This window comes from Poecilia reticulata, chromosome 11 (assembly GCF_904066995.2).
Source record: "Poecilia reticulata chromosome 11, P_reticulata-male-v2, whole genome shotgun sequence".
Classification (NCBI taxonomy): Eukaryota; Metazoa; Chordata; class Actinopteri; order Cyprinodontiformes; family Poeciliidae; genus Poecilia; species Poecilia reticulata.
The window spans coordinates 26981850-27004821 of NC_088840.1; the positions used below are offsets into that span (position 1 = coordinate 26981850).

Here is a 22972-nt window from a genome sequence, read left to right on the forward strand (position 1 = left end):
GATCACCAGAGTTTCCTGCATTTTGCCTACGGAGAGAACCTGAAGATGAAGCTCTTCCTGCACTACTCCAACCTCAACGTGGTCTACAGGTCCAAACTGGACAACCAGGACCGGGTCATCGTGAACCAGGGGGTTCTGGTGGCGCCGCTGGACCCGCAGCTGGAGGGCCGGCTCACTGTGGACGGGTCGGAGCTCGTCATGAAGAAGATGCAGCCGGCCGACACGGGGCTCTTCAAGGTCACCGACCTGGCTGGCTTCACTGTGGCTCACGTCTACATAACCGTGGAAGGTAATAAAAACTCTTTAATGTTACATTTATTTAAATCTACAGAATCCTTAATGATGACGGACGGATCTGAAAGCATCAGCTGCTTCATTACTGCAGGAAAACAGAGTTTATGTTCATGAACCTGACAGACTGCACTGAAAAAACACAAAATGTTACCAAATAATTTGGTCTGGTACTAATGTAAATATAATAGCACATGTGGAATAAGACAAAACTAACTTAGAAGTAACTTTAGCATGACAAGAGCTTGTTTTATGTCAATAATCCCTTAATAAAGGTGAAAAAGTAGCAATAATTGAAGATATTTTCCACTTACAAATTATTTTACTAATGGCAAGTACTTTAAAAAATATATATATAAGGAATTATTGACTTAAAGAAGGTCCTATATTGTACTGAAAAGTTACTTGTGAGCTAAATTATCTTATTTCAAGTGTATTAAGATATTTGGACTAGAAACCAAACCAAAATACTTTGTGTTTTTTCTGTGTGTTCAGGTAAAACAATCAAAAATGCTCTTTAATTCACCTTTTTTTTTGTTTTTACAGTTTGGTCTTGTTGAAAATTGACACCCTTCACTTTGTTCGCATTTAATTTTAGGATTGTAATTATGGTTCAGAAACTATGAATGAGGACGAGCCATTAAAAACTTTGTATGCTTTCAAAATTTCACTGATAGAAACAAATAAATACTGGATTAAAATCATGAGACAATGAAAAGTTTTGTAAATTATATTTCAGTGACATCCTGCATCTCTCCATAGTTTAACCCTCCTGACCCAGCAGAGGTCAGGAGGGTCACGGATGACCTCTGGGTCCTGTTATGGACTCCCTGGGTAGAGGTTAGGTCGTCATGGAGACAGGAGGCTCTCCTGATTATACATGTCAGCTGTGACCCAGTCGCTGCAGGATCCAGACCCGGTTTGAACCGTTTGAGGAGCTGCTGTTTGTTTTCAGGCTCCATGGAAGCCCAGGCGTTCCCTCTCTCCCGACTCTCTAATCCATCTGATTTTAGATGATAATCACAGCAGTGGGGTCATGTGACTTTTCAGCACGTGCAGATTTATTACGTTTCCACCCTCCGTCTGGGTGTTTGCTTTCTTTTTGTCGGTAACTGGAACCCCGGCGAGTCGGAACGTCCTTCGTTTTTAGTTTCTCTGCCTTCAAGGACAAATCAGCCATAAATACGACAGATTACAATCCGGCTACAGAGGTTATGCCGTATTGATTAAAAAGGAAAAAAAAAGAACAAAACATTTGTCTCACATCTGCTGCGTAACTCCTTGTCATTTCGTCCCTCCTGCCTTCGGGGGAATCTTCTGTTTGCATTTATATATATTTAGCAGAGCCATCTGTAAGCACACCTCCATCTGTGGCTCTGAGATGCTAACCGTCCGCTGCTGCTCCTCGTTAAAGGCCCTCGTAAATGCAAAAATCAATCTCGTAACAGATGTAACCGAATCTGGGGGCCTTGCATTAAAATTCATCTCCACATGCGTCCCAGGTGACCTCTGGATCAGATGCCACCTTCCTGCTCTCCATGCAAATAGAATCAAATCTGATTTATGACCTCAGAACCACCTCAGGAGGCTCCTTAGGTTTTGTTTCATGTCCTAAAGAATCATGTAGAAGACTAACAAGTAGAAAATGTTAAAATTTAGCTGCTGCTTAGTGAAGTTTTGACTTTTTCTTTAGACCAGTGGTGTCCAACATGTGGACCAGGGGCCATTTGAGGGTCTTGGAATAATGTTGTGCGGCCCAATTTTACTCAAGTAAGAGTAAAAAGTGAAGCATAGAAAAAATAGTCCTAAATGTTACTCAAGTAAACTTATCTAGTTATTACCCAGAGATCAAATCCCATTTGAAACCAGATTTCCTCTAATTCAGGCCTGTAGACTCATCGTTTCCTTCGTCTCTCTCGTTTCCAGCCTACAAGATGGCTCCTCTGGCTGTTGCCATCCTGTCCATGCTGGGTCTGATCGCCTTCATGCTGCTGGTGTGCCTGCTGTCCTGCGTCTATAAAATACATAAAAGAAACGAGAAGAGCAAGAAGCTGACGCTCATCGCTCAGCAGGCCGGCAAGAAAGACGGGGAAGCTTTCCGACAGGTAATTTTCTGAAGCTCGGTTTATTTTTGCAGCAGTTTTTTCGTAAAGTGAGGAATGTTGGAGACAGTGAGTTGGTTCTGGTCCAGCTGGTTATCCAGACGGAGTGAGGTGCGTGACAGTTTGAGGGGATTAAAGGTAGAGGAAGGCTCTGCTCCTGCTGTGGGAGTCAAGATGGCCGGCTTCGTCTCCTGCAGAGCCGGTCCTGATGAGAGCCAAATTCAGCAGAACATAACGACTGAAGAGGAGCCAGGGAAGAGTTATCCTGCCTCCAGCCTCCTCGGCTCCTGCTGAACTGGACTGCAGAGGCACACGAAGCTCGGGAGAACGGCCTTGAATTCACGCCCAGGCAGGTTCAGCGGTTGGAGATTTTTTACCAGGCTGCAGTCTGAACACGGCTTACAGCCATCTGCCAAAGAGACATCCTGGTGGCTACACTCCCTGGATGTCTCTTCATAACGGAGAGATGGTGAAGACGGGAGGAAAGTGTGAGCAGTGAAGCCATTGTTGGGTTTTAGAGGGTGGACTGAACAACAACCACTTCAGTCTGTCAACAAGAACAGTTAGAAAGCTGGATGCTGTTGTGATTATGTTTGGATTTTTATCACTTCTGAGTTCTTGTTATCTAAAATGTTCTGTATTGAAAGATGCCATATAAGTTCCTTTCATAATGTTTTTACCTGGCAACTCAGTTAGCTTGACTCTGTTTGCTCCTTAGGTTTTGTTTCATGTCCTAAAGAATCAGGTAGAAGACTAACAAGTAGAAAATGTTAAAATTTAGCTGCTGCTTAGTGAAGTTTTGACTTTTCCTTTAGACCAGTGGTGTCCAACATGTGGACCAGGGGCCATTTGCAGGTCTTGGAATAATGTTGTGCGGTCCAATTTTACTCAAGTAAGAGTAAAAAGTAAAGCATAGAAAAAATACTCCTAAATGTTACTCAAGTAAACTTATCTAGTTATTACCCAGAGATATGATGCAGGTATGATACTGACGATTCATAAGTACTTCATACAACCACACTTTAAAGAAACCAATCTATATTTTTAAGTCTCAGAAGTCAAGTATAACCTCATATTTAATATTGAGTTATGAGCACAGTATTTATTTTAAACTGCCTATATTTTCTTCCTTCATCCAGTTTCTGAGAAAATCAGCACATTTCTGCTCCGAGCTTCATGATTAGCTGACAAATTAACATGGATTTATTCATTTTTGACAAGAGTTCGACACCCACCAGGAAACATTTGATTCTTAGTTTGCTCAATTGTTCATGACTGATTGCTAATCAGCCTTCAGAGCAGGTGTTTATTCGTTAAATGACAACCTACGTACCACAAAAGAGCCTTTTTAAGGCCATTACCATGTTTTATGCTTCTTTAAATGTTAATCTTGAATAAAAAGGAGTTATTATTTTTTCCTTTGTTGTCCTGCTTTATGCAGGCTGATTAACTGATTTGGTAATTTGGAGTTGATGCTGATTATTCACCAAAATAACATCTGAAATTCAAATAAATGGCTCACCTGTTAAAGAGCACCTAAACATCAGGGGCATAAATTAATCATTTTTCAGCACAACAACGGTATTATTCAAACATTATAGGCTTAATAAAAAACAGTGCAACTGTTGAATACAAAGGAATAAAATTCAATATCTATAGAGATTAATCTTAAGAGTAAATCCATTTAAAATCTCAACACCAAAACTCAGCATTTTGACATAATTACCAATTAGTGGGAACTGTTCTCCAAAGCTTTTTGTTTAATTTTGAGTGCCGTTTGAAGTTGATGTTCCCCTCATTCCTCAAGCAGTCTTCACAGCAAATGTTGCTTGAAAGTAATTGAATCTTCAGAGCAATTAAAAAGCCACTGCAGGCAGAAGACTCTCTCATCGTAAACAACAGCAGCCGCAGAGACTGATTGCTTCGCAGGGACGATTAGGTTATGCCAAGTGTTTGCAATAATGATATGCCACATTACAAGCTGAGATTATTTATGTCACACTTCAGGTCACCATTGTTCTGGGATCCAAGTTAATAAATGCTTCATACTTTACGTACGAGAGTCCTGACAGACATCCAACCATGGAAACCCAACAGAATGAAGCAGATTTAGTGACATCAGTGTTTCTGTTATTATTGTCACTTCCTCACAACTTCCTGTATTTGTTTTTATGATGGGAACAGCTGTATGTGCTAATACAGTTTCATTTGTTCCTTATTGCAGCTGTTTTAACACAGTTTAAGTTACTTCATGCCCAACATATATTTCCTTTTTAATTCTATTTAAAAATAACATTTTTACTAGCTATACGACATATTTCATTGCTTTCCTTTAGCTTTGATGTGTTGTGTTTTTTTACTTTGCTGTCCTAATTTCTAAGCGTAATATTTTAAATGTGTAGGGAAGAAAAGGAAATGCTGAATTAAACTGTTTTATGGTTTGTTTAATACATTTCGATTCCCAAAAGATGTATGTTTTTAAAGTTAATGTCGGTGTTAGCATGTCGGCTAACACGTAGCTTACTGTGCACCAATTGGCTTGAAAGCTAAGCTAGAGAACAACACCACAAACCTTGTTTTTGTGTTATTAATGGAAAAACAATGAGGTTTTCTTATTAGTGTCAGTAATCAGGCTAACTACTATTAGCAATACAAGCTAATAGCTAAAGTTTTTAATATTTCCTGAATTCAGACGCTATATTCACTGACCTCTATTAACAATATAATGATGAATGAGTTATTTAGTGAGGTTCTAGTTAACAAAGTCGAAATATACCATTAAAACTGTTTCTATTGTATTTTATATGCTTGTTTGTCATGTTGGACATTGAAGGTCTAGTTAGGAAAACCTCTAACTTTCCAAAACAATTTTTTTCTACTTCAAACTCTGAAATTACAGCTTCTTAGAATAAGAATCAGCTTAATATTAAAAATATCTACACACAAATAAGAAATTTGACTTTGATATCACTTTGTTTTCAATGTAAAGACGTGGAAAATAGAACTGGACACTAACGTACATAATATATTTAGTTTTTTATGTTAAATAATCTGATAGAATACAGTGGCAAAATTAAGGTTTTCTTTCTTTCCAGGTTGTCAAATATTTAGCTGCAGCATTAACTTCCAGGTTCTTGGCTCTCAAGCAAGATCTTAGCTCTTTTTAAAGTAATTTCGTTAAGTTTCTTTACTGTGATCTGGCATTTTAAGCTGTTCTGTTAAGAAGTAATTTCAGTTCTTCAGCTAACTGACGTTTCACCTTCAGCCATCTTTTCTGCTTCGGCTTCTTCAGCAGATTTTATTGAGTTCATTCAGCTCAGAAAATGTAATTTCTCTGGTGTCACAGTTGTTCATGTCCCATTCCTAAAGTTTCTCCTGTGACTCATGTGATTTTCTTCCAGGCATCATAGTTTACGTATATTAAAGTAGTCATTTGAAAACGTACCTTTAGTTTACTCCCCACATGCTCACTCATGCACTTCTGCTTGTGTAACTTGTGTGTCTTCAGTGAATGTTTAAAGTTTATTAATCTGACATGATGAATTTGCTGATATTATCTTTAGAAAAGAGGCTTTCTTTCACTCAGATGGATGTTTCTGATGTCCAGGCTAATGTTGTTGCATATTCATTACTTTCCCGCTCCGACATTAAGGAGCTTCAAACGGCGCCTCTTCTTGGTGAGAGATTTGTGTTGTGGCCTCCTCTGGTTTCCTCTCCTCCTCCTTCGTTTTGATATTCAGAGTCGTGCTGCTGTTGTGCCAAACAAGTTCCTTAAACCAACTTTTTATCCTGTGACAAACTTTCTGGTGGCTGTCCCAGAAATGTGTGTGTTCAGTATCTTTGAGCCTGTTTGCGATAACATAAAGCCATTAAAGACACTGAGCACTTAATGACTCCTGCAGAGCCAAGAGAAACTGCAGCCCTCAGACGTAACGATGGAGCAGATGTTGATTGAAGACCTAATTTGACAAAAAGTCAATGAATTACGTGAAGCAGATCTGGCACTTGAAACAAAGCGCCTCTGTTATCCTGATGGACTCGTCAGGATTCATGTGACCATCAGCTCTTCATGCACACATAACCAGCAGTGAGGGGCAGAAAACAAAGTTAGAAATCAATATGAAATAAATTATTTAATGATTGTGAGGAGTTTATGCATCGCCGTTTTAATGGGTGAAGACATTCGAGTTGCTTCTTTGGAATAACGTAGCTGCTTCTATAAAGACCTGCGGTTTAGTGGAGCCGTTTAGGATAAAACAGCTTCTTATTGTGGCTGAATATTATTAATCTGATGAAAGAATTGTTCTAAATGGAAGAATTTTGTTTGTAGTAGGAATAAAATCTTGAAAAGTCAATTATGAGAGTTATTACATCATCTCTCTGGACCATTTTTAGTTGGAGTTTTATGAAAAATCTGCATTTCTTTTAAAGAGAATCCATTGATGTTCCTGATTAGTGGCTTTTCCACTGTGAATGTTAAACTTTAAAGGAAAATATAGAACAATGATTTTGATGAGAAACTATTAGTTCAGCAGATTTTTTCATTTATGACACAGACAACATGTCTGTGTTGTCTGATTATTTCACTTGTCTTCATACAAGTGAAATAATCTGCTAGAGATTTATTAGACCAACTGATGGCAGGTTTGATGGTTAGAAAACCGAGAACCAGGTCTGACGGCAAAGCAGAAAACTAAACAAGTTATCGATTTGTTCAGACTTTTTTTATTAATTTGTCAGTCAGCAGATTAATGAGTTTAATTTAAAACCATTTGGAAGGTTTTAGCTCTTGAGGGGAAGTTTTTCTTAGCAAAACAGGTTTTAAAAAAGAAACACAGAAATGAATGTGGGCGTCAGTGTAGCAGAAGTTAAATGTGTCCTTTTAGAAAAGGTTTCTCCTCTAAATGCAATCAAGACCAGCAGGAAACGCATTTACTTCACATTCAACCCAGAGTCAAGGTCTGCAGAGAGAAGAAAATGCTTTCCAGCTTGAGGTTTGTGCACCAACCAAAAGCATAAAGGGAGAAGCGCGAGATAGGATTGTGTGAGGAACGTCAGTGAGAAATGTTCTTATTAGTTTTTAGAAATGCAAAACCTGGAGGGAGAGGATGAGGAATAAGATGAAGGAGTTCAAGCTGCAGGAATTTACTCTGAAAGGGTCATAAAGAACGGCAGGAGAGGGAAGTGTTGAGTTTCTGATGGGACACCAGGGATGTGAGGGAATATGAAGCTCAGCCAGAGATGGATCAACAAAGTTAACGGGAGTTTCTACATTTTTACTGTTTTGTTTTGAAAAAAGAAGCTTTTCATATTTGAATAGAGTTTCTGACCCGCGATCCGGACCAGAAGGTGGTGGTAATACTCCGTAAAGCCTGGTTCAACTTTTTATTTCTTTTCCAACCATTAAAGTCAAACCATTAAAGTTTTACACATCCACAGACTGTGAAAATATCAGGAAGTATAGTTTCAACTGTAGAATTATTTTTCACACTTGTCTCTAATTAAGCATCAGAAGAATATTTAACTTTTTCTTTCCCTCACTGCTCAATTAAAAACCAACAATCTGCAGTTTTTCAGAAACAGTAACAATAACCAATAAGCTCCAGTAATCATCTGGTTTTGCACACATTTCTGTCCTCAGTGTTGTAAAAAGATAAATCGTGATGTCAATGTGTATAAGCTCTGATTTAAGCTTATTGTTGTTTTAACAGGGGAAACTGTTTGTGCTGTTTGTCCTTTTGTGTGGTTGTTTGTTAATATTGTACAATTATTAAATGTTAAGAAGTAAAAAAGTAAAATCTGCAGCTTTAAAGGTTATATAAAGACTCCCTCGTTGGGGAAATTAGAGTTAATAAATAGCATGTCAGGATTTTTTAACTTGTTTGAAACCAACTTTGGTGCATTTTCCTCAACTTCGGTTTCTATAGTTGGACAAAATCAATGTTTCTGGCTTATTGTTTAAAAGCTGAGGCAACAAAACAACATTTAGCAAGAGATTAAATACATACAAAAGTATAATTATTCTCACTGTTGAAATCATTGTTGAGGCCACAGATCTTTATGTTTGGTTGTTTTGAACCAATATGTCACATTTTTTAAAGTCTGTCCTTGTTTTTACCTCCATATCCAACCAAACAAAAACATTTTACAGCTTTGAAGCTTCAAATCTGTATTAATTTCGACTATTTTAGCTTAATTTATGTCCTAAAGCAGGCGTGTCCAACTGTGTTCAACTTTTAAATGCATCAGTTCTCCAACACACCTGAATAAAACGGCTGCATTCCCTCATCTGCAGTCTGGAGACGGGCAGGAAAGTGACATGAAAACCAAAAGACTAATCAGATGGAAAGTGGAGCATCTGTGGATAGAAGAACAGCTGAGAGAGGAGAATAATTAAGATAGAAGATGAGATCAGACTGGGAGGAACTGGAACCAGAAGAGACGAAGATAAACAGGATCTATGAAACATGAAGGAATGAACTGATTTAACTACACATAAAAGAAGGAAAATGATCAGATTGATTAGCATTATGATCATAACACAAACCAAAACCCAAACATCCGTGGATGTGACAAATGTTTCCTGATAGTTTCATGTTTTAAAAGTTAAAGCTGCAGGTTTTTCACAGTTTTTATTGTCTGTGTGTGTTTGTGAATTCCTGTGATCTGTGTGTGTGTGTTTCAGTGTGATCTGTGTGTGTGTGTGTTTTGTGGTTCAGTGTGATCTGTGATCTGTGTGTGTGTGGTTCAGTGTGATCTGTGATCTGTGTGTGTGTGTGTGGTTCAGTGTGATCTGTGTGTGTTTAGTGTGATCTGTGTGTGTGTGTGTGGTTCAGTGTGATCTGTGATCTGTGTGTGTGTGTGTGGTTCAGTGTGATCTGTGTGTGGTTCAGTGTGATCTGTGAGTGTGTGTGTGGTTCAGTGTGATCTGTGTGTGTGTGGTTCAGTGTGATCTGTGATCTGTGTGTGTGTGTGTGGTTCAGTGTGATCTGTGATCTGTGTGTTTTGGGGTTCAGTGTGATCTGTGATCTGTGTGTTTTGGGGTTCAGTGTGATCTGTGATCTGTGTGTTTTGGGGTTCAGTGTGATCTGTGATCTGTGTGTTTTGGGGTTCAGTGTGATCTGTGTGTTTTGGGGTTCAGTGTGATCTGTGTGTGTGTGTTCAGTGTGATCTGTGTGTTTTGGGGTTCAGTGTGATCTGTGTGTGTGTGTTTAGTGTGATCTGTGATCTCTGTGTCCTCATGTTTGCTGATAGTTTTGGTGACTCTGATTGAAGCTCATTTTCCCGCTGCAGCAGCGTCGATCCTCACGCTGTGTGAATGTGTGTTTTCTGCAGGTGGTCCATGAGGCCTACAGCAGGTTCACTGAAGAGTCTCTGATGACGTCGGTGTGTGATAAACCCTCAGAGACCACCGAGGTCACCATCAAGGTAAAACCTGCGACAGAAGCTGATAAAAACACTTTAAACTGACAGTAAATGCTGCTGAGGATTTCATATTTTACTCTTTTCTGAGTTTTACTTTCTACCATCGGTTAAGTTTTGTTCTTGGATCATTTTTGACATTTTCTTCTGTAAAACTTCATTTTCTTCTCTGTTCTCCTCCCAGTTGTTCTTTATTTCCTGCAAACGTCTCTGTAGACGTATTTATTCTGCTGCTGTTCCATCATAATTCCTTTTGGAAGATGTTTTTATAGTGTTTGAGTTTCCTGGTTTTGGTTCTGACGCCTATATAATTGTTTATAAGAACCTTTTTCCTAATTGGTTACCTCTGATGAGTGTTGCAGACTAATTCCTCATCTCCTCTGCAACATGGTAATAAATCAGTAATAATCCACTTTAATCTTTCTAACTGACGTAAAACGAGAAAACTGATTCAATTTCAGACAGTGAGGAAAAAAAGGTGTCTTTTTTTTATTTGGTTCTTTTTTAAGTTGGACTTCAAAACATCTTTGTTTTGAAGTCCAACTTAAAATGTGTGAAAGTCGCAGTTTTAACAAACCATTTTGAACAAATTGACCAAATTTAATCAGTAATTAAACACTCAGATGTGTTTTTATGGGACTGTTGGTCCTTCAGGTTTATTACACCGAATTTATGAGTAATTATTATATATGGATCTGTAAACACAATAAACAAAAATGGATCCTGAATTGCACATTTTTTTTACGTAAGCCATTAAAAACAGGCAGACAACGTGTCTGTTAGAGTCTCTGTGTTGCAGGATGATCTGCTCATAAATGGCTGTTTTGTGCATCATCACATTAATGTGCTGCAGGTTTTGTTGGAGCTGATCTTTAAGGTCAACAGCGTGAGAACAATCCTGAACGGTCGGTTTAAAGCAGCTGATAGTCCAAACTGAACATACGTGTAAATCTAACCGTCTGTGACATGAAGGCGGTAAAACTGAGCCATGTGTGATGGTAATGGTTTCACTATTAAAGAAATGTTTCTCTTTTTTGAGAGCGTAAAAAAACAATTTCTATTCTGTCTTAATGACCGTGTCACGCTGAAGTGGTAGAAAAAGGCAAATACTCTGTAAAAACATACAAAATGAGAAATGACCTGGAATAAAAGCTCAATTTAAAAAACAAATGACATAAAAGGTTGAGCAAATCTAGCAATAATTAGTATAGATAATATGCCAAAGTAAAGATATTCTCCTTATTAAGATGAATTAATGATGATAATGAGAAACCGGCTGCTGCTGCTGATCTGTTTCCTGAGTTTCTCAGAAATGTTTCCTCCTGAAATATATCAATTAAAATCCACTAATAAACGCAGAACCAGCATGAATCATCCCTGGGATTAGTCAGCACAAACCACCTGCAATAAAATGCCACCAAAGTGCCGAGCGTAATTAAAAAGCAATCAACCTTAGTCGCTGCTCTCAGCAGTGAAGTGGATTAAAGTTTAAAGCAAAGACCTTCTGTCAGGATGAACGAGGAGCAGCGAGCGTCGAGGTTCAGGGAGCGTCTCCACTCGGCTGATTGGAGTCACGCCGCTCCGGCTTTGGGGATCGGGTTGAAACTGTCGCTTCTTTTCCAAATTGTGCTTCAGTTATTAATCAGAAATCTGCTTTATGCTTCAGACTATTTGCATTTACATGTAGCAGGACAGGCAGGAAACAGACAGAATGTTTTCATGCTGATTCAGGATGAGTTGCTCATTTTTCTTTTCTAAACTAAGAAAAACTGTATGACTCTTTTCTCTGACCTTATAACCAGATCTGGATAAAATCTTTTGCATGTATTTTGACTTATAAACTTTTATAAACTTTATGATAATCCCTCCAAAACATTTACTTTGTTCTTCAGACACTTGAAACTAATTTGATGCTATAATTGGGATCATTGTCTATTTGGTGAACATATTTCTGCATTAGCATTAGATTTCTGCCTAATTTCTTCAGATATTGCTGCAATATTTTAGCATAATGTTCTTTCCTCATTATTCTATCCATATTGAGAATAGTAAAACACCCACAGCATGATGCTGCCACCCTCGTACTTCACAGTTAGGCTTCCATGTTTCTCCCTCTTTCTCTCCAACAACGCTCATTATCAGAACAGTTTTTAACATATGATTAATGTTCTGTGTTATGTTTCATAGTCTGCTTGATGTGTTTAGGTGCTCTGTTTGCAGCAGCATATAATAAAATGTACTATTATTATTATTATTATTATGAAAAATACTTACAATTTGATCCTTCACGTCTCTCCAGAAGTGAAGGTTTTTGATTTTGAGTCCATTTTCAAACTTTCATCTGTTTTTTATGTTGATTTAGGAGAAATGGCTTCTTCTTCTTCTCTGCTTGGTCTTTCAGTCCATGTCAGTTCAGGACTTGTTTCATTTTGGATAAAAACACTGGATATTTACTGATGTTATAAATTAACTTAAGTCATAAAGCAATAGCAACGTCATCCAGGTTCTGATCAATTGTATAAAAACACATTAATCTTGATGTATCTAAACATCTCAATATGAAGGAAATTAATTCTAATAATTCCTTCATCATTATTCTGATATTTTATTAAACATTTTAGTCATATCTGACCTAAAACACGTCCTCTACTCTCTTTATTTCTTTTTCCCCTGTAGGGTCTGGAGGTGTCCAAACCAGGCCGATATCAGACTCTCCCCTCTGACAACTTCCTGGAAATGAGCGACTCTGGAGTCGAGTTCAGCCACTCTGGACTCCCGCTGGACAGCGACACCGAGGCGGTGATGACCTACGCCTCCCACAAGCCCCTCCTGAACGCCGCCTCCCCTCCAGCCGTGACGGACGCCGTCATGATGTCCGACAGCCTGGAAGCCACGGCGGCCCTGGACGGAGACCTGAGCGCCGTCCGAACCCCGGACTCCGTCCTGAGCGCCAGCCCCGCCTCCAACCCGCGCTCGGCCTCGGCCGCCACGCCTGACGGCAGCCTGCAGGGGGCCGCGTCCCCGGCGACGGTATCCAGGGGCACCGCGGGGTCCGACTCAGCCAAGACAGAGGGCGGGGCGGAGGGAGAAGAAGATGGTCAGAAGGAGTAATCAGGAAATGTTTCTGGAACCTTTTATCATCCGAACACGGACAGATCCTTCGTCCCAACATCTGAAACATCACAGATAGAACAGAAGACGGACGTAGATGTGCTGGAGATGCACAACACAGAGTTTAATTCACTCTGCACTTAAAAAATGAAAGGCTACAACCTAATCCAGTGCATAAAATGCATGCAGTTCCGGAAAACACAAAAGAAGATATCTTAGATCAGACGTAGACGTTAGAGTAGACTACATGCATGTTTTAGCAAATGAAATGCACTTAAATCATATCAAATCAGCTCAATTCCTGTCAAACCGGTTCAATAATGAGAAAATGATGAACGTTTGAGGGCAGTGGCAGACAGGCGGCGTGTTTCAGACAGGCTTTGAGCTGCAGCGTGTTTCCTCTCAGAAAATCACAGCGATGAGAGCGTTTCAATCCGCTCCGTTATTAACAGCACAAGCATGTCAGAAAACATCCCCACATCTCAGATGAAGCTGCTTGTTTCAGCATCATCTCACCGCGATGAGCTACCCGACGTGTTATGTCTCAAAAAACAACAACAAAAACATCCTTGCAAGATGAAACCGGTTCAAGTAGACGCAGCGGCAACACCTCCTGAAACTGCTGCTGCTTGTTTCAAATATTAGGTGTCAAATCTGCAACATTTGAAGGATTTGTCAGAGGAAACCTGTCAAAACGTTCCGCTTTATCTCACTCAGCAGTCAAAAGTACCGTCTCTGTTTTTGTTTGCTGCTTCTAGTTATCGTTCACTCGGTTCCAGGAAGGGAAAGAATTCAGGGGAAACTGACTGACTGGCATTTGTGTGACTTTCAGAGCAGCTCTTGAGAGCATAATTGGATTCCAGGTCTCTTTGCAGACCAACCAATTCATGGACGCCATGGAGCGCGGGCCGGTGATAAAAGAGCTGAAAGAGACGGGAAAAGGGTACGATTCAGGGAACAGATGAATGACATCCATGATTCAAAGCCTATTTTCATCTCAGCCCAGAACCCACCTCACAGAGCTCTCATTATTGGAGCCCAGTTGTTTGGCAGAATGAAGTAACTGGAAATATAAAGTTGGATCAGGGCGTGATAACGACGCAGCCTTTAGCTTCAGTCCCATGAGCGGCTGGGTGTCAGAGAGGGTTGTGCGTGTGGAGGAGAGAGGCGGCGGAGTTTCACTCGGTTCAGCCAAAATCATCAAACACTGGATAGAAACGAGAGTCTGAGAGCAAACCTTCAGCTGACAGAAAGTTATTAATGAATAACCATGATAAACGTCAGGCCTGGTTCTGCTCCAGGATGTAACTGATGTAAAACACAAAAGAAACTTTCCTTAAAACAGCAGTAAACTTTAAATTTATATAGAATTTACAGTAGATGCTGATTTATAGATGCTTAAAAAGAAAACCTGTTCAGTGAGACATATTTTTAATAAAATGTTCCGACCTGTGGTGGAAAAATGACAGTTAAAAGAAAGATTTATCAAATGTCTAAAAAAACACCTTTCAACGTCTCTGTTAGGGCTGAACTTAGACAGGTCAGTTAGGCTATCCATCCATCCATCCATCCATCCATCCATCCATCCATCCATCCATCCATCCATCCATCCATCCATCCATCCATTTTCTTACACCCTTGGCCCTCAGTGGGGTCGGGAGGGTTGCTGGTTCCTCTCCAGCTAACGTTCTGGGCGAGAGGCGGGGTCACCCTGGACAGGTCACCAGTCTGTCGCAGGGCAACACAGAGACACACAGGACACACAACCATGCGCACACACACTCACACCTAGGGGCAATTTGGAAAGACCAATTAACCTGACAGTCATGTTTTTGGACTGTGGGAGGAAACCGGAGTACCCGGAGAAAACCCACCATGCACAGAGAGAACATGCAAACTCCATGCAGAAAGACCGGGGCCGGGAATCGAACCCAGAGCCTTCTTGCTGCAAGGCAACAGTTCTACCAACTGCGCCACTGTGCAGCCCTCAGTTAGGCTAAAAAAGTAAAAATGTAAATTTTTCTAAGTTTTCTAAAAACATATGGAATCCAATTTTACTCAGAATTTGTAAAATTGTAAAATTAGCTTTAAGTCTAAAATTAAACTCCAAATGATTGTTTCTGTCCAACTTTGATCACAAAATCCAAAATGGCTGCCAGCAACACAAAACCTTATACAGTAATAACTCAGTCATACCAACAGTGGAGTCCTTTCTGTTCGGGGTTCTTTATTCACCTTTTGTGAGGATTTTGCTCCAATTTATTTGAAGAAAATTTGCCCATTTATTGATATTTTTGTAGCGCATGTTTAAAATATTTGAACAGAAAAGTGCAGCATGGGAAGCTGAAATATGAAATGCTGTTTGATGTTGTTGGTTGGCATTTGCAAAGCAGCCAATCCAGGAGCACCATTCAGTTTCCTTGGTGTTGATTGGTTGAACTCCTAAGAGTGGAGATTATGAAGAATGTAGACGTTTCTGTGGTAGTAGAGCCAAGATCATTTTAAATATTGATGCATCTTAAGGAGTGTTTGGTGTTTGAATTATTAAAATAGGCAATAGATGTTTTTAAAGAGTCCAAAGTATTTGTGGATTTCAACTATTTGATGGTGGTTGTGGTCAGCAGGCTCTTGTTCGTAAAAAAAGAAAAGGTTTATAAGATTTAAATACAAAAAAATACATTGACATTTGCATGTATTGCTAACAATACTTAGCAATGTCACTGAGCTCAACTATTATCTTATCATTTGTAATTGGAGCCTGGCTAAGTTTGGTGTGATGTCGTTCCCAGATCTAATGGTTTGTTTTATCTGCACCTTCTGGTTTAAAACCTGATTTTCAGATTAAATAGTTAAAGATCCATGACTCAGCACCTGTTTCAATAAGGCTGCTATGCAAGCAAAGCTCAGTGACAACTAAACTAATAAATAGCTTCCTAGCCATTTTGATGTTTGGTAAATCATTAAGTAGCATCTGGTCAGGATGCCTCCTGGACGCCTCCCTGGTGAGGTGTTCCGGGCACGTCCCACCGGGAGGAGGCCTCGGGGAAGACCCAGGACACGCTGGAGGGACTATGTCTCTCGGCTGGCCTGGGAACGCCTTGGGGTTCCTGGAGGAACTGGAAGTGGCTGGGGAGGGAAGTCTGGGCCTCCCTTCTGAAGCTGCTGCCCCCGCAACCCGACCCCGGATAAGCGGAAGAAAATGGATGGATGGATATTAAGTAGCACACATTGTACAGCTGTTGTGTAGCTGGATGTGACGTCACTCCCAGATTTTCTGGTATGTTTCAGGTTTGACTGAAAGCCAGAACTTCTGCCTTCCAAGTTAGATCAAATTCAATATGGCTGCCACATAAAGAGCAGTGTTAGCTGTAGCTTTAAGCAGTTAAGCATTTCTGACAGTTTGTATCTGAATGAATTGGTGCATCTGTCTTAGTTTGGTGTTTAAACATGAAAAGATGCAAAGATTTGGGTTGTTTTGGTTTGTGTTGCTCATAGTGATTGCTCCTCTCACTGACCACAACAATTAGCAAATCCCTCTGGTTCTTAACTTGTAACTAGAACATTCTAAGCTAGGAAGAAATGGAGTCGTACCCAAATCAACATCTGAGGAAAATGGAAAGCGGCCCAATCTCTCACAGGCCTAACATCTGTGTTTGACTAATTAGTTTCCCTTTCTTGCTGTAGAAGAAGCTAATTCAGGTCACAGAAAACTAATTTCCACCTCTGAATGTGAGCAGGACATGAAACTCGCCGCTGTGCTTCCTCTCCTCCACACGTCCAGCCGCTGAGCTCCTCTGCTTTTAGTCAAGCTTCATTTCAGCATCCATCACATCTGCTGACACACACAGGCCGCAACAAGACCTTTAGGTCCCAACAGTTTCATTTATTCATCAGCGTTGCTGTTACCACTGACATCTGTTAGCAGTATGGCTACCTCAAGCTGTCACTGAACTGATGTCAGCCTGGACAGGCTGCAGGATTCACCCACAGCAGCACAACAGGCACCAAAGTTTTATTATCAGAAGAGAAAAGCACAAATTCAGCATGTGATTCTTTTTAGATATGAATAAGTTTCACATTTTTATTGATGAGGGTAAAAAACATGAAGCAGCTATTGTAAATATAGTTCAGTGATCTGCAAAAAATGACTAGTTCCCTTCTTCTTCTTCTTCTTCTTCTTCAGGAAAATTCATTTGAATCGTTCAGTATTGTATGTAAAACGACTTGCATATCCAACTCAAATGGGAAAATGATCCATTTGATGGGAGTTTTATGAGAAAAAGCTAAAAACTCACAGGAGGGCGACTGGAAGCTCCAGAAATGGACTCTGTAAATCTGTAAATATCAGCTGGATGTAAATGAGCTATGATGCATCAATTTGGTGGACTAATAGCAGGATAACCACTGAATATTTAATCTAATGCAATATTAATGATAAAGGCACTGAAGCATCACGAACGCTTTCCTCCTGCAAGAAAACCCAGACGTAGCACATCAGAACATCGGCCTACTGTTAGTCGTCTGTTTTCACTGCTGTAAATACGACGCTCTGTGACCTGCATGTGGATAATCTTAGAATACTCACACGTTTCTTACTACGAGGCTTATGCAAGATTTTTTACCGCTTTGATCCTTGAACCACGTATCCACAGTAGGTAGGAAACTTTGCCTTCAGCTGGGAAGTCTGTGGTGTTTACATGTTGGAGTCTGGGTGAAATCCTTTCATCAGCTCGGCCTCAGCTGGAGGCGAGCCGTCTGCTGCGGCTGCAGGCCGCGTCGACACATCGCAGGTGCTGATGGTTTGAGCCGGAGCCGCTCAGGCTCTGCCTCAAACGCAAAACCTTGACAAACAAAACCTGGAAGCTGGAGCACGAATCCAATGTTTGGGGAAAATAACACTTTTACAGCATCTGCATCAGTTGGGGATTTTACCACAGAATGTTAATTGGATAAAGTGATTAGAATAACCATCAAATTATGGACAAATTAATCCAACAAACCCCAACAAATAGGTTTTATAGTACAAAAAATAATCATAAAATTATGTCCCACTTTAGAAATGTTGGGTTTTTCACGTGCCAACATAATAAGTTGCATTTAAATAATTTTTGTAATGCCTTTAACGCCTCGAACATACAGAATAAAACATTCTTAAGGTTCATCTTCGGCAGTGGAGATGCAGGATTTCATGTCCAGGTTTTAGCTGATCATCTGTGCCAGTCTGCAGGATTCCTCTGGATCCCTCAGGATCCCCTGCAGGTGGCAAACGATTTTTTTCAACCACGCCGACTGTGCATGAGCATATGGCGGCTTGTGGCTGCTGCAGACTGAAACGTATAGCATGAACCAAAACGGCATTTTTCTAATGTGGATCTGAAAATGATTACACTTGTAAACTGGAGGACATTCATTTTTATTCTTCATTTTTAAAGAGTAAAAATCTTTAAAGATAAAAATATTTATTTATTTATTTATTTTTTAAATTGTGTGACATTGTACCGCTAGAGGGAGCTCTAAGAAAATTATTTACTCTATAAAAGGTTTTAAATTGATGAGTTAAACTTAAATGATACGTAAAAACTGTTCTAACATCTGAATGGACTAATTCTATGAAGAATAACTGCATAAATCAGGCACAACATTATGACCACTGGCAGCTGATGTAAATAACACTGGGTGTCTTTTCATCATGGCTCCTGCTGGTGGTTTGGATACTTTAGGCTCCAAGTGGAGGCAAAAAATGGGCAAGTGTTAGGATTTAAGTTTCGCAAGAACTAAAAAAACATGTAAAAATATTCTTGGATGTTTTGGTGGTATTATTCAACATTGGTCTAATGAATAATTAGTAATAAACTGGCGGCAGGGTAATAGCTACAGTTACTGCTGCAGACTGGTGCAGAAGGCTGCCCTAAACCATCTGACAGGAAGCTTGAGGAGGTTAACCTGCATCTGTGAGATGTGCTGGACAAACACGTCTGATCCAGGAAGGCCGAGCCTCAGCTCCATGATTCAGAGGCTCTGCTGCGTCCTGGTGGTACCAGAGCACATCCAGAGGTTCAGCAGAGTTCAGGAATCGATTGGCTGCAGCTGGAGGATCAATGAAGCAGCTGGTCATAATGTTATGACTGCTGTTGATTGCTTTAGTCCTGCGAGATTCTCCTTTTCTGTAGGTGACATTTTAACAGTCGGCTTCTTTATGTTGTTACAAAGATAAAGAAAATGAAAAATGCACATAAACGGGATCATGGGAGCCACTAAGCGACATCAGAAGGTTTTCATTTTACCTGATTAAGGTCCAATAAAGAGCTGATAGCTTGAAACGACGCCTTAGTGCAATAAATTGGCCACAACTAGAATCCTGCAGATGTCAGAGCTTTGCTTTGTTTTCAGTGCATCTGTCCACAGTGGGACATAAAACGACCTTTCTAGAAATAGATGTTCATGTTTTTATTGCAGTACTTATAGCTAATTCTACAGAAGGCATTCAGACCATTTGTTTACGCATCATTCAGCAAATTCAAAAGAGGAGCTAGGTAATTCCTTATTGATTATTTTTGTTTTTTAAGTTATTACCTCCAGATAATACATGTAAAACTATTATTATCAAATAAAGAACTACATTTAATTGGATTTTCTTAAACATTAGTGAGTCTAAAACAGGAACAACATTAATCAGGTCTCAGAAGACAAACAGGAGACATTTTCCTTTTCCTCCATCTGCCCCGGTGTGACATGCATCTCCTTTAAATGCCCCATGGGTGCAGATACTTACCCCCTCTGCATGAACCGGCAGATGGACTGAAGTGACAGATATTTGAAAGCTGTATTTAAAGCAGGTTTGAGGATTTCAGTCTCTTCATCTTCACATTTCAAAGGCCTCTGTGTTCACTCCTATCTTTGAAAAATGCTAAATTTCTCCTTTTTGAAGTGAAAATGAAACATTTCATTGTGATCAAAATCCAGATTCTCACTGCGAGGCCACTTTGATGCTTCATGAGGTGAAAGTTTCTCCGTTCCTCCTGGAGTAATGACTAAGTTCAGGCGATCCCGGCTGACGGAGACTTTATGAAAGGATTTGTGTTTGTGTCATTCACCTCGCTCTCGTGTTTTCTGTTTCATTACACGTCTGAGCTGCGGTTCACAAAGCTCCTCAGAGCAGAAGTGCTGATCCGTGCTCCGGCGGAGGGAGATTTAATAAAATGCTCTTTCAGCCATGATTCCCTCTAATGTTAATCTGTTATTCTCTGAAATTCCAAAGAATAATAATAAAAAAATGGGAATCGATGTCTGCAGCGACTGGCAGTTTGCTAATACCTTTGATCCAAACAGGAAATTACTGTGAGATCAGTTACCTTCTCTCCACTGGAGCTTGAATCAACAGCCTTTTCTGAATCGTGACAGATAATTGGAGAAACTAATTGCCAGGCGCTTATCTTTGTGACAGTGTTTTATAGTAATTACCTTTTCCGAGTAATGAACACATAAAGCGACGCCACGCCTCCTCCTGATTGATCCCTCGGCTTGAACCTCGTTTCTAACCTCACCTTCATCCTCCCGGCACCACAGAATGTTTTTATACGACGAAAACTAGAAATTATTTTGATATGATTTGTGTTTAAAACAATGATGTCATCCCAATATTTTTTAGAAAAGTACCACACGTTTTAATGGATGAACGTTTCAGTGTTTTTGTAGCAATGCATTCGAACTCTAGCTGTGTTTAATATTCCTTCTTACTCCAATATTGCAGCCTAACCCTGCTGTCCTGTGTGTTTGTAGAGTTAGCGTAGCTGCAGCATGTTGGCCTGTAAGATTGCTTGTGGGACGACGGGCCAGAAAGCAAGTTATGATCACATGAATCACGTTTTCTTCGCTGGTTTCTCATCAGCCTCCTGAAAATCAGCTGATCGCTGCTGGGCCTCAGCAGCAGTAACAGGATCTTATTTCTCTTTTTGCATAAAGTAGATATTAAACTACTTTTTTGTTTTTAAAACATCTAGTTTCCCATTCACTGCTGTTCCAGCTGAAATGAGTGATAATTATACGGAATCTGAAAACAGAAGACTTCCTGTCATTTTTGTTTTTCTGCTTTTTAAATTTTGTTTTGTTATCTTTGTTAAAAATATGCGCATAAACGGATCACATTTAGTACCCGACCCTGCCTTGCTTTCACTGATGATTTTATCTGTTTTTATTGCTCTCGGTTGATGTGCTTTTTTGTTTTTTCTGCTTCTAATGGAGTGGCATTATTCTGTTTTATTATGCAGCCATTGGGTTAACTCGCCCTGTTTTCATTAAATCAGAACCACATCAGTTTTGACCGTCAGTGGGAAACTAAAAGCATGTGAGAAATCTTTTTTTTTTAGGAAACCTGAGCAGATATGACTGATAAAAAGCTTTCTTTTTCTAAATTTAAGAATGCAAACTACTGGTTTTTTCTTGTGTTTGGGAAATTTCCCAGTTCAGGGCTTCATTCATCCAAGAATTGTCTTAACTCCCATTTCATGCAGAAGTATAGATGGTTTCTCATGGATCACAAAATGTGGAATACATTTTGCTTCAAAGCATTATTCATGTAAACACTCAGACACAATAACATGACCACTAGAAACCTCTATGAAGCTCAAAGCTTCCAAATCTATACAATGTTTTTCTTTAAATTGTGTTCATTTATTATTTATGTGGCATGTTATGATTAAAGCACTAAGATGACAACAGAGGAGGTGAAATGTTTTGATGAATTATTGAATATAAACATAAAGAGTCTGTTTGAATTTAGCTGTTTTGGACAACAGATTAAAACCTGTTTAAACTTAGAGAATATTATTAGTATCTGAATCTTTTAAATCTGTTAATTCAACTAATAACTGTTAACATAAGAATGTTGCATGCATAGATTTGATTGATTTTGAAGACGTTGCTGTTAAGCAGCTTTACTGTTACTGAACATCCTTTATGATGATCAAGACATTCAATGTTTGGGTTAATGCATATGAACGTTTGTTGACTTCACTGAAAACATGATAAAACTATTTATTTTATGGCACTGTTTTTGGTCGTGTTGCTTTGTTTTTATATGCAAGTCTTGCTCCATCCTGTTACTTTTATTCTTGATTAAAACAAATGAAAGACTTAAATAAAAAAGTTTATTTGTCTTTTATCTTTCCACAGATTATCCATTTATTTGATCCAAAGAATAAATCACAAGAAAAATGTCTTGTAAAATAATCTGCCAGTAGAAGTAGTCCTTTTTTATCATCAATATTTAATAATTATTGCCTTAAAACGAACCCCTATATCTTGCTGACAAGATACTTGTAAGTTAGTTTTGTCTTATTTTAAATGTAATAACATATTTTCATTTGAAACTATCAAAACTCTTGGTAAGATTAAATTTTTTGCCGTGTTGAACTGGATGTGGCTCCAACTGTGGTTTACTGGAGTCATAAAGCCTTAAAGATGAACTTTAATCATTTCCAGAATGATAGCTGTCGTCCGTTGTTTTATTTTATTTAGATTGGTTTCTGATGAGGGCTGCACAGTGGTGCAGTTGGTAGAGCTGTTGCCTTGCAGCAAGAATGTTCTGGGTTCGATTCCCGGCCTGGGGTCTTTCTGGATGGAGTTTGCATGTTCTCCCTGTGCATGTTGGGTTTTCTCCAGGTACTCCGGTTTCCTCCCACAGTCCAAAAACATGACTGTCAGGTTAATTGGCCTCTCTAAATTCTCCCTAGGTGTGAGTGTGTGTGTGCATGGTTGTGTGTCCTGTGTGTCTCTGTGTTGCCCTGCGACAGACTGGTGACCTGTCCAGGGTGACCCTGCCTCTCGCCCGGAACGTTAGCTGGAGATGGGCACCAGCAACCCTCCCGACCCCACTGAGGGAAAAGGGTGTAAAGAAAATGGATGGATGTTTCTGATGAGTTGCTCTGTTATGGTCTTTCTGCCTGCTTCATCTGGTCAGACAGGTTCTGTTTAAGGTTTTTTTTTAATTCTTGATCCAACAAGTTTGTCGGTAATCAGATCTGGGTGTGGTGAGTGAATTTGAGCTT

General features: G+C 39.6%; 1 protein-coding gene across 1 annotated transcript in view; it reads left to right on the forward strand.

Annotated features, from left to right (window-relative positions):
- LOC103472979 (uncharacterized) overlaps positions 1 to 22070 on the forward strand; it is a 31759-nt gene extending 9689 nt beyond the window's left edge. The window contains exons 7-10 of the mRNA XM_081612585.1: positions 2 to 289; positions 2218 to 2396; positions 9729 to 9821; positions 12492 to 22070. Coding sequence (XP_081468711.1) covers positions 2 to 289; positions 2218 to 2396; positions 9729 to 9821; positions 12492 to 12926 — 995 coding nt within the window. The 3' untranslated portion in view covers positions 12927 to 22070. The remainder of the gene's footprint in view (position 1; positions 290 to 2217; positions 2397 to 9728; positions 9822 to 12491) is intronic.
- The last annotated feature ends 902 nt before the right edge of the window (positions 22071 to 22972 follow it).